This window comes from Uranotaenia lowii, unplaced genomic scaffold (assembly GCF_029784155.1).
Source record: "Uranotaenia lowii strain MFRU-FL unplaced genomic scaffold, ASM2978415v1 HiC_scaffold_157, whole genome shotgun sequence".
In the NCBI taxonomy this organism is placed as follows: Eukaryota; Metazoa; Arthropoda; class Insecta; order Diptera; family Culicidae; genus Uranotaenia; species Uranotaenia lowii.
In genome coordinates this window covers 62,646-75,000 of record NW_026597599.1, presented here as the reverse complement: position 1 = coordinate 75,000, position 12,355 = coordinate 62,646, and the positions used below count along the sequence as shown (strand labels likewise).

At 38.3% G+C, this 12,355-nt stretch overlaps 2 protein-coding genes across 2 annotated transcripts; both read right to left on the bottom strand.

Annotated features, from left to right (window-relative positions):
- Nucleotides 1–5: 5 nt before the first annotated feature.
- Nucleotides 6–3,840, bottom strand: LOC129759444 (uncharacterized; the record flags this gene model as incomplete). The annotated part of the gene is made up of 2 exons (XM_055756897.1): nt 3,638–3,840; nt 6–457 (listed from the first exon to the last, which is right to left on the bottom strand). Coding segments are annotated over exons 1-2 (456 nt in total), but the record flags the coding sequence as incomplete, so codon positions are not given.
- Nucleotides 3,841–6,712: 2,872 nt separating this feature from the next.
- On the bottom strand, nt 6,713–10,566 carry LOC129759451 (exonuclease mut-7 homolog). The gene is made up of 9 exons (XM_055756909.1): nt 10,354–10,566; nt 9,920–10,295; nt 9,435–9,855; nt 9,189–9,370; nt 8,941–9,124; nt 8,385–8,884; nt 7,831–8,302; nt 7,384–7,558; nt 6,713–7,317 (listed from the first exon to the last, which is right to left on the bottom strand). The coding sequence occupies exons 1-9, from the start codon at nt 10,414–10,416 to the stop codon at nt 6,823–6,825; spliced, it is 2,868 nt and encodes a 955-aa protein (XP_055612884.1). The 5' UTR covers nt 10,417–10,566; the 3' UTR covers nt 6,713–6,822.
- Nucleotides 10,567–12,355: the final 1,789 nt, after the last annotated feature.

Sequence of the window (12,355 nt, the reverse complement as noted above, 5' to 3'; positions counted from 1 at the left end):
TGTATGATAAAGGCTTTTATTTGGGGGTCGATCCTGAACAACGTTCTTCCAGTAGGACAATCTTCCGCGAAAGAACCATCATGGCCGCAAGCCACGTGCTTTTTCCGAACCATTTGTCCGAATTGATCGTACTGGATGCATAAATCGTCCCGGCAGTAGTAATCGTACCAATTTCCGGGATAGTCTTCTTCCTCCCCGGGCAAGAAAGTTTCGGTTGTGCTGATCTGATCGGATGCGTGACTCTCGTCCCAATTAGTTCTAATGGTTTCCACTGGCAGTGCCTGTTCTGTCGTAAGTCCTTCGCTTGACTCCAATTCATGATATTTAGTGTCATACTCAGCGTAGTGGTCATCAAAGGCGGCACTGCTAACGATACTCATCGCTATTGCTAAAGTAAACAGTATCCATGACGACCACGATGATGACTGGCTAATTGGGTATCTGTAATTGGTAGTTTCTAAAACGATAACCAGAAAGAAGGCAAAAGTACGATTAGTCGCATGCAGTACAAGTGAAACAAAAACTTTTATAATCATGCGATGATAGCCGACGATCAAGTTATTTTATAACAATACCGAGGAAGCGATTCCTAAGTGTATCTTTCGATTATCGCCACTCCTTGATTTCAACGCTTTCAAACAGGCGGAATAAGATAAAAAAAAAGCTGAAGATAAAAAAAACTTTCGGGAACTCGAGGTTGAATCAGGAGATCACAGAATGGGAAAAAATAACGCGTGAAAGATTAGTTTCCTCCTATCGAACATAGCTAATTTGAACGATCTCAATAACGGCGTGGTTATTGTTGTTCATTAAACACCGCCGAGTGGATCATGATCGGTTGAAAATTATTCCATCAAACTTGTCTTGTTGAGCTTTTCTTAAACAAACCTCTCGGGCCCCCCCTTCCCATCACAGGGAGACTGTAAATAGACGCCACTCGAGAGGAGTATACTTTTCAAACCTAACAACAGTTCACGAGGAGGTTAATAGGTAAACACACTGGGTCGGCGGTGCTAATTATGGACTTTTATTGATTCACGTTTTCAATTACATTTACGATTCTATGTCGTTTTCAGTGGAGTCGATCGGATTCACTCTATAGAAAAAAAGCTTAGGACACGGTTTGTTGTGGTCCTTTTCCAATGTGAAAATTTCGCTCGTCGTTGGATGTTGATAAAAAATTTATACTTGATCCTAACAAGTGTTTTCATGTATTTTTAACAAAAAAAAATCATCCACACTGCAAGATCGTGTCACATGATGATGCCGAAAAATCAATTACGACAAAGATTAGCGTCACGCAAAGGGAAAATTTCCATTGACCAGAACTGTTATTCGCTTACCGAAATATTAAACATTATGCCTCCTGGCTCACTTCCCTGCGAATCTCCTTCCAATAAAAATAAAATGCAAGTGACGAAAAAACAGAGCAACTCGATAGACTGGATCGTGTCATTTTTCAATTTTCTAGACCAGTGGTTTTCAAACTTTATTCACTCACCGCCCCCTTTGCAAACCTTTCGAGCTCAACGCCCCCTGAGAAAATTTTAAGAAAATCCTAAATAAAAAATGATAGTCTGGATCGTCGAAAAACCATCCGATTTTGGCTTAATTTTGTTGTAAGACTTAACCCAAAACTCATTCAAATTTATATTGGCCCTTAGAGCCAAAGGTGTAGGGGGTATTATAAGTGTAGAAATGGTCGTTTTTTACTTAATAATGTCAAACAAATCTTTGTATTTCAAACTATATTTCGTAATTTTCAGATTTTAAAAATGTTATTTAGACACATACTAAATTTCCACGTTCGAAAGAAAAATGCAAATTTTCGAAATGGAAAATGGCCAAACATAATAACTTAAAAGCGTGTTTTCTCGAAATAAGTTTTGATGCATTTGTATTAAGGTTGACAAAATATTTTTCGGGCGTATCCCTACCAGACAAATCCAAATTCCAAGCATTTGGTTTCAAAATGTTAAACCAAAAATCTGGGCAACATCCGGGCCAATTAGGTTAAATTTTTTTTTCATCAAACCACATCGGAAAATTTTAAATCATATTTCAGGCTTTCAAAACACAAGTCATGGTTATTTGGAAAAACTTCCCATAATTTGAGGTTTTTTAAGACTTGACAAATAAAATGAATAATTCCGGGAATAATCCGGGAAACTGGATTATTATGTTAAATATCCGGGCAATCTGGCAACCTTAACTTATGGCCTTTTGGCTCCAAGGGCCTGATGTTGATTTAAACCTCCAGTAAACACTTAAGTTTTTGTATAGTTTTCTGAATAGTTACTCAAACTTTTTAATATCAAATCACATATCTTAAATTTTGGTTATCCAAAATGCTATGTTCACCATTGATTAGGGTTATTGAATACTTATTAGTTACTGTTAAGCCGGTGGAATAACTTAAAAAATAGTATTATTTCTTGATCTCTGAATTTGAGTTCTGTTCAAAATTATGCAGCATTCACGAACATTCAAGTTAAAATAAGATTCTAATAACTGAATTCCGAAAATGTTAGGGATTACCGAATAGATTAAAAGTTTATCGATGGCGCAATTGATTGTGAATGGATTATATGAAAGATTAACAAATAAGCATCGAAATTAAAAGTTCGCTCACCTTAAAAAATCTTTCATATTTTCTTTTCAAAAATCTATCATTAAATCACAGATGACACCTTTTTACGAAGATTTTTTGAAAGTTTTTTCTGCTAAGCAGATTTTTTGAGACAATAGGACGTTTTAAAGATTATCATGCTTTGCCATCTTTTTGGATATAACTAAAAATACAAAACGAGATCAACATGTAAAGCGTACACAAAATCTTTGATGATTTGAAAAGAATCTCTTAGATACATTTTTAAGAAAAAAAATGAGATACTGGATCAAAAGATTTCTTGCAGCTTTGTTAAATTATAAATATTTTAGTCCTCAACCTGATAGTTCTGTGACTTAGTTTCATTGTTTTGCATCGAACTTACTCGTTGGTATTTCAAATATACGTTTTTCGTGATTTGTGAAAATAGGAGATACGATCTCACCGCCCCCCTGAGCACTTCCAACGCCCCCCAAATTCCAAAATTGAGCTCACCGCCCCCTTGGAAGCTCTCAACGCCCCCAAGGGGGCGGTAGGGATCACTTTGAAAACCACTGTTCTAGACTCTGACTGAGGTCTAAACCGTTTTGTATTGGTTCAAAGATCATCCATGATTTTTTTGCAGAATTTTTGGCTCGGCTTTAGGTTATAATGAAAAATCAGGTTCGTTTTTCAGAACCAAATTTTATTCACATAAAAGTTTAAACTCTACTCATAAAAACGGTAGTTTAAAATTTTACAACAAATCATGGATTCAGACAACTTAATTGCCATAACATTTTTTGACTCTACATCGTTAGGCGGGCTTCTTAAATTAACAATTTCCAATATCGCAAAATTGATCCAAAAACATTGAGCCAAATTTACATTTGCGTATATAACATGACAAAAAAATCGGCGTTGCGAAAACGCTTTGTTACACCAGAATAGGCATTATAACATACCTAACTCCTTAGAGTTTGCTATCAATATTCACGCTTCCGTTTGTATTTGTAATTATTTTCTAAATTACAAAATAAATCAACTTACCCATGATGTGGTTTGAAATGTTTTTAGCACACTCAGCGCCTACTACGGTATCTGACCCGCTTGAATGTCGTTTGATTTATTATTCTGCGAAATTCCTGAACAATCGCCAAAGAATCAAAACGACGCATAAGTCCAGAACACAACACTGCACAGCACACTTTGATCGACGACCGGCAACGCGCGAATTGATCAATCTCGTGCCACGCGGGGGGGCTTTATATTCTCAACTCAAATCCCGACAAATGATCCACCAGAACGGGCGAGCGAGAGTCCTGGTTGGGCTAAATGCCCTGTGGCAAAATATTCTCGTCTCCCGGTTAATTTGCCTAGCTCGCCCGAAGGAAAAAATCCTGCACAAACAGCTATAGCCCGAGAGCGCGCGGTAACTTCGATCGGTTTTTATTTACTTTTTTTTTCACCGCAATCATTGGGATGATCGTAGCATCCTTAACCAGCCGAAGAACGTTTTCAACAAGCAAACCGGGAGGGATCGTGAGCATAAAAAGAAGCTTGCTAAGATCGCAGTTTGAATTTTTATGAAACAAATTGAATTGAGTACCGGCGTCAGATAGTAGGTATTGTGAATTTAATTACAAATCTTAACGAACAATTGCGCCAAATTCGCTTGCGCCTTGTGGCTGTTATTAAGGAAAAAGTTGTAGCTTTGCAGACAGGCAACAGTGATGTATGCTAATCAGCTTAATTCCTTACAGCTCGGATGCTGTGTGGTCGTGCCTCATCCAACCCACATGTAGTAGGTAATGGATAAATATTCATAGAACAGAACCCAGCTTACGGTAATATTTGGTTATTGATTGGGAACATTCACGTGAGCGATGATCCCGGGGGTACGATAAGAATATTTACATTGAAACAACCTTATTGGCAGCATGTAAACAAGTGAATAACAAATCATTTTCTGCTGTCGATTCCAGAAATGCCAACTATAGAATGTTCAAGTTCCACTCATTTCAAACGATGGTAGGTTCGTTGCTTTGCAAGCATTGAAGTCACTCGCTCGCGAGTTCATCATGAACAGGGTTTTTAATTCGATTTTAGTGATTTTACCTCCGAGTTGGAACTACAATTAGCATGAGACGGTGTTACGCGTAAAATGAAGCCAATATTACTACAATTGTAAAACACAACAGACTGCTGATCCGAAAAGAGATATGTTTACGATTTCAACCTTATGGGCTCAAATTGTTCCTTGGCAAATTCCTCCCAAGAACCTGAACGCCGCACACAGATCTACAAACTTGGTATATTTGAGAAAGTTGTTCAAATTGTTAAAACACGCAATTTTATGGAACAGGTTAAATACATATTTCAATTAAGAAAGGAGATATGCTACAAAATATCCAAAATAATCCCTTTTTCAGTAAGCTATAACCTTAAGATTTCGGACGAGTTCGTATAATTTTTTGAGTGGATTTTGTTGGTCAAGTTATTGGCTTTCTATTGATATATAAATTCAACATCAGTTTTCGATAGATTTTTTGCAAACTAGCAATCAATAATGAGCTTTTCCCTCTAAAAACAGTATAATTTGAGGGTTTTTTCTACGAATTTTAAGTGTTTCTAGAGGAAAAAGCTCATTATTGATTGCAAGCTTGCAAAAAATCTATCCAAAACTAATGTTAAATTCGTATATCAATAGAAAGCCAATAACTTGACCAACAAAACCCACTTAAAAAATAATACGAACTCGTCCGAGCTCTTAAGGTTATAACTTACTTAAAAAAGGCATTATTTTGGATATTTTATAGTACATCTCTTTTCTTAGTTGAAAAATGTATTTAACATGTTCCACAAAATTATGTGTTTCAACAGTTTGAACAACTTTCTCACATATATCAAGTTTGTAGATCGTATACTAAAAAAGATATTAAATAAAAATTCAAAATTACGTGTATTATTTTCAAAATGCTCGTAACTTTTATGATTTTCATACGATCTTGATGGTGTATTCAACAAAGTTTCTTAAAATATTAAGATCTACAACTTTTATAAAGACATTAAGTCTCTAAACTAATAATTTTTAGAAAAGGTGTAAAAATCAATTTTTTCTTTCAAGAATTCGAAAGATCATCAAAAAATATGAAAATTTTGTGAAGACATGAAATGTCTATCTATCGTTTACCGTTTGTCCGCAAATAATTTTGATCTCTTATTAGGTGCATTTACCCCACCCTTACAGAAGCTCTATAATTTAGAATTTGTTTTACGAATCTTGCATGTTGATCATATTTATTGTCCAATAGGGTGTTCCTAAGAACGGTAAATAAGGACTAAAGTCGAAAAAAAGCGACACTTCATTTATTGAATAGCTTTTAAAAATGCATTGATAGAAATTGGTGAAATTTTCAGGTATACGGTATACCCCCAAGAAATGTATTGTTATAAAGTGCACAATTTTGTGACGATCGGTTAAGTGGTTTTTGAGATAGCGTCTTCGACTTATTTTTGGGCGGGTTTCAAACATTTCAGCTCAATCAGACTTGATTCCGAGATGCATCAAAGCTCTCAACAATCACCTAGGGGAGACCAGAGGAAATCAAATGCATTTTTAATGCCAAATGAATTAGAAATTATATCTCATGTTGTTTTGAAAAAAAAACACAATTTTGTCCAAAAATCTACTATTTGAGACGTTTAAATAAACCGGTGGATTTCTTTGGATATTGAAAATTTGTACTATCTTTAGACTCTATAGTCGTCTTCGATTTACCCATTCGGCAAAGAAAAGCCAATCAACAAATCGTGAGTTCCTAAATATAACAGGATCTATCATCTCAACGGCGTGGTGTGAAAATTGCTTATAATAGACACCCGAGCGTCCTAAAGCAAATGTACATTCAGAAAGTACTACTAGCAGATCTCATTAAATAAAACAACTAAAAATTGCTGCTTAGCTTAGTCAACGCTAGCCGATAGCATATGAATATTACCGGCGCTAAGGAGAGAAGACACACCTACCACAAACGATAGCACGTGTATGATTAGATCGTTTGTAATCATCTCACTTTCGAAGCATGGCAGTTGTTCACAACTCTATTAAATAAAACAAACGAGCCCTAATGATTTGATATAATGAAAAAAAAACAGCTTTGCCATATTGTGAGTGTATATATAATATATGTTTATCATCCACAAACTTGTAACGTTCAGGTAACCGTTCGTAATTAGTCATCGTACTCAAGTGTTAGCAGCTCGGCCAGTCTCCCAGCAAGCATATTGTCCAAATGTGACCCATCCCAGTAACAGCGGCCACACCCATCACATATATAGAACACATCTACTTGTAGCAGCACCGAATCGCTCACGTATGAATGTTCGATCCGAGCCCCGGCATCCGTTAGCCCAGACAGACGGTGTCGTTCCTCTAGCTGATCCACTACCCAACTACGGTCCAATTTGATCCGCTCCGGCTCTACAACTTGTTCCTTCCTATATGTTTGCCGGAATGAATCGGGTATTTCCAACGTACCGTACTTTAGACAGTAGATATCCTCCGGCCGGGCGGTCAAAAAGCGCCCACAATTACACAGTTGACATCGGCTGAAAATGTTTTCCTGCCGAACGATAACTTTGTAGTAGCGTAGCACTTCTAACAGCTGTTCCTCAACGCGATCGTTTGAAACCTTGTAGCAGTGGCCCGGGGGTAGGTACTCGGAGAACTGAAAAAAATTTAGATAATTCATCGAGAATTCTACGATTAAAATTTACAAGCTACTTTAACCAACCTTATAAAAATTGTTACCCCTGGTCAGAAGAAACCTTTTTTCCTCCAATGCCACAAAAACGCCGCGGTTAGCATTCTCACCCAACTGAATGGCCAAAGTGTCCATTCCGAAGCGGCGCAATATCCTGGCCAATCCTTCTAGCATTTTGTCACACACGAATCGCACATCCTGGACGCTAACGAATGGGTATAATTTAGAATGAAATAATTAAATCATGGTGGCATTATTCACAGAAAACAAGACTAATTGAATGGAGTAACAAATCTTTTGCCAAATGATTGAGTACAGATGAGATGAAAATTTCTTTAATCGATAAGATCATGAATGAATTCAGGTTCTTGTTACATATTCGTAAGAAGAAAAAAAACAGTTGTTCTGCTACACCGGATTTGTACTTATTGAAGTTTTAAATCGCTTTGACTGCTGCTAAGACAGCCTACAACTTACTAGACTGACTTCAAATTTGGACCAGGACGATACTCAAACGATCCACTAGATTTGTTTTTTCCCTGTTGGTTTGGTTTCTGTTCACCACCACCTGAATTTCCCGGGTCGTTGTTCATGTCGCGTTCACGTTTGCTCCGATGCCGTCGATTCCGCGACCTTCCTCCACCATCAGCGGAGGGTGAATCGTTTGTTCGACCAGATTTTTCAACAAATCGTGCCGCCCTATTGCCACCCCGATTTTCCAAATTCAAAAGCGCATCCACAACCTCACCCAAATCAACCAACAATGTTTGTAGACGGGAATCTATCAAGTCGTAGATCTCCAAGAGGCAGTACGCGTCGAGGGCAGCGTAGAGGAGTTGTTCCTTACGGAGTGGCCGTTGAGCCCAATTGGAAAACTGGTTCGATTTGTCCAACTGCTTGCCGAAACAGAGCTTAACCAAGTTCGACAGATTCCGATTGGTGGTTTCCTCTGTTGGTATGAACGAAATATGAATTTTCAATCGAGATTTAAATTTTAAGAATAACTGTTGTCGAGGATTGTCTGCACTTACCATGATATGGAAAGCGAAAGTTTCGGACTGTTTCTACATATCGCCACAGGTCCTGCAAATCCAGAATGGTGGAACGCGTCTGGGAGCTGTACGCTCCATAGAATGCTGGTAGGGCTTTCTGGAACATAGCAATATCTGTGGAGGGAGCAAAAGCTAACTTCAGCACATCCTCTTTATTGAACACCGATTTGGCAAGCGAAGCCCAATCAGATGACTCCAACCAGGCGGCCTGCACATCTATCAGGTAGATATCCTTTCGGGTGGCCAGCTGGATGAGCGCAAATTCGTTGGACCCTCCGAAGGTTGGTTTCCATTCGGAATCAAATGCAATGATGGACTGATGAGCAAGATCTGTTATCATGGCGTAGAACTTGTCCCGCGAATCGACCAAATGAATGTGTGATTCATCCACAGAAAGAATATGTTTGCTGATAGTCAATTCATCTGCATCCCAAACCTCGTCCGGCAAGGTCTGACAAGGATGGGTCGCTCTAGTCTTCCTGTAATTGAAGACAAATTTAAAATAAAAGAAATTTTCTGGCATTTTGCAAGTTACTGTTGCGCAAGGTAATCCTGGACTAGCAATGGAAGATTTCTTGTTTCTATGCGAAAGTGTTTGGCCCATCTGGCAGCTTCCGCTTGATCATTGGAATTGGAACACATGTACACCAACTCGTGCTGAAGTTCAGTGTCTCGATTTGAAACTGTATCACGTACCATTTCATCCCACGAATCTTTATCTGGAAAAACAAGGGGGTATCGTTGAATTCTCTTGAAACAAATTGTATAGTTTAAAAAACCTACTTAAACTTTTTTCGTTATACCGCTTGTACACTAAAAATTGAAGTGCGCCGAAAGATTTCATCCGATGAACGTTGGGGGTACTTTCTTTAGGGACGTTGAAGTTTTTGGCCAGCCTCTGAACTAATTTGCTTAAAGGTTTATGGTGTAATTTACTGTAGTAAACATCAGTAACGTTGTGCGTTCTAAAATTGAAAAAAAACTCTTATATAAACCCACATTAGTTACCACTGCAGCATTTTCTATTACGTAATATATCTGGAACAATGAGCTTCCACAGATTCTCTTTTATCAAAAAATGAATCCAACAGCCTTATGACAGGTTCCTGCAGTCGCGTTGCCTTCTTCAAAAAGTCCTCGGCAATGGAGATTTTGTCCTGTAGGAAAAGTGGAATGACGAAGGCGTGTTCGTCGAATTCGTCAAACAATTGCAAATCTGTCGCCACCTGGCCGGCCTCTTTGTACTGCTTTCTTTCAAGCATGCCCCAAATTTTGGGAACAAACATCTGAGCTCTCTTGAGCAACTCAAACGTGTCCACCACCAGCCTGAAAAGCACGCTATGGCCGTGCTTAGCCACGAAGTTGAATGCCACCATCCGTAGGTTATCATCGAGAAGCTGATCTGTTGGGGGATTGTTATGCTGCTTGAAGGTGGCCAATTCTTCGATAACTAAAATTGAGTAATTCGAATTTCAAACCATAAATATCAATCAAACATCCCGAAAAAGACTCACCTATATATGCTAGCGAGTTACCCTTGGCGGAGTTATGATCCGGACAGTTGGCAAACAGTTTCAATGCCCATTGGAACGGATTCTGGGTGTTCATGTAGAACATCTGCAGCTGCTTCGAGATTATCGGTCCCCGCTTGAAGGTTTTGAAATTCTCTCGGAAGCCCTCGAACCAGTTGGCGATGCTATCGTCCAGGTCGATATCAAAGTCTCGATCATGGAGCCCAGCGTGCCAGCCAATGTGTGGCACAATTTTTATCCGCTCATCCTCCAAACATTCGGGGAACAAGGCAGATCCTGGCCCCGATCCGGTGCTCGTTCCGTACGAAGGAGTACGTGAAGTCGACGGCATAATATTGTACTCGTCTTCTGAATCTTCCTAAAAAAATACATTGAAATAATTTTCAGAGAATTTCAACAGAGTCTTTTATATTTACGCTATCATATCCAGCTGGCACGAAGCTGATCTTGCCTTTGTCCGATTTTGACGGCTCACCCATTTTTATGAAACTGTGTCGTTTACCTCAACATTAGCAAAACTTAAAAATGTGGCTTCAATCTTTTGATTTGAGATGTACAAGAAAATTTATCGATAAAAATACGATAATTTCTAAAATGTTAATAACGATTCACGATGTTCTCCGAGAAACGAAATTTTTCAATTGATTTTTCAGAAGGTCTTCTAAATTTAAAAAAAAACATTATTTCATAATTATTAGTTTTTCCAATGATGATTTTAACATCAATATTCCAAAACGGGGTATACCTAAAATTTTGTAATTAATTTCTAAACTAAGTTCAACCGATTCAATCAAAATTGTGCATGTCCATTGTAAGAAACTAGGACATATTGAAAAATGCGCTTATTTTGGCCAAAGGAGTTCATGGTGTTCATTAGTGACAGCTTCGGATTTTTTTTTACCGCGGTGACGTCATAATTTCAATCGACCGACGCACAAAACTGCTCGACATACACTCTACACCAAAAAAATATATTTTGATTTAAAAAGAAACATTCTAATCGAAGTAATTGATTTGCTTTTTTATCGTTCTCAAAAATGGGCTTTAGGTGCTCTTATACACGGAAAATAAAAAAAAGGTAAAATTTACCTTTTTGCGAGGTGAATTTTTTCCACCCCGCTTTCGAGGTAAATTTTACCTTTTTTTCATTCACCTAGCAAAAAGGTAAATTTTACCTTTTTTCAATTCACCTAGCAGAATAGTAAATAATACCGTTTTCCCATTCACTGATTTAAAAGGTAAATGCTTGTTTGTTTGATTGGTTTCTTCGATAATAATTACTTTAAAAAAAACACAATTCATGAAAAAATTGGCATTTATTTGAAATAAATAGGGAGTTACCTAATATTTATTTTTGAAATATGTTGCCACAAGGGCAATTAGACGGAGCTGACGACACCTCAATGTGTGACAGTTCTCGATGAGCGTGAAAAAACCAAGAGGAGAAAGAAGTAAAAGAAGAGATCATTATAGGAGGAAGAAAAAAAGCGCGTGGTTCATAGTTTCGGAAGAGGAAAAAATAGTGGAGTGACAAATTTAGAAAGAAAGTTTAAAGTTGATAGATAGGCAGATTGGAAAGGGAAGGTTTAGTGGCCGCTTATAGAGAGCTCGCATCGAAGTGCGTAGATACAGCCGGAAGGTACTCAATCCACCGGCCTGCAATAATTGTACGAACCGTAAGTTCAGATTGTTTTCTAATCAAATATGTATTGTAACACTAAACTTGAAATTATAGGGCAAGATAGGCTTGCATGGACAGGTCCGCATAGATTCTTTCGTGAATCCGACCGAACAGTTTCGGTAAAGTATTCTTTATTAAATTGTAACTGCATTGTACTTAACCTATATCTACCAACAGGCTTTCCAATCTGCAAGTTCCAGTAGCACAGAGTTGTGCTTAGGTTAGTGAGGAGGTCAGCCAAAGTATAGGCCGGTTGACTGAATGTGAGTAGTCGCATAGGTTTGTAGAAAGAATTTTGTCTAATTTCCTCTTCCACCTTTTAGATTTGAAGTTTGTTCACAATTTGTTCATACAAAAATTGTTACTATCGAATACAGTTCGCTCCGGCGACTTTGACTCTCGCTAACAATTCTTCAAATATTCATCCGATGGCGACGGTTCACTCATCGAGCGAGGATGATTTCAACACCACCAATCAGGACAACTCGAGCAGTTGTGTTGCCTGCGATCGTCCGGATTCAGCGGACAATATGGTGGCCTGTGATCAGTGCAATTGCTGGTGGCATCTTTCGTGCGCTGGTGTTAGCGCTGGCGTTTCAAATAGGCCATGGACTTGCAGCAAGTGCCTTCCTCTTCCGACGAAAACGATATCAGCGCGGACTTCATCTTCCGTCCGAAAAGCAAAGCTCAATTTGGAGCTAAAGCGCCTGGAGGAAGAAAAGGAGATCGAGAAAAGG

What these genes read in the sequence shown, in the direction of transcription:
- LOC129759451 (XM_055756909.1), bottom strand. Translation starts at nt 10,416, where the DNA reads ATGGGTGAGCCGTCAAAATCGGACAAAGGCAAGATCAGCTTCGTGCCA. An exon ending in GTATAACGAAAAAAGTTTAA is followed by an intron (nt 9,125 to 9,188) that starts GTAGGTTTTTTA and finishes TTGTTTTTCCAG; the next exon opens with ATAAAGATTCGTGGGATGAA. An exon ending in GGGGTAACAATTTTTATAAG is followed by an intron (nt 7,318 to 7,383) that starts GTTGGTTAAAGT and finishes AATTTTTTTCAG; the next exon opens with TTCTCCGAGTACCTACCCCC.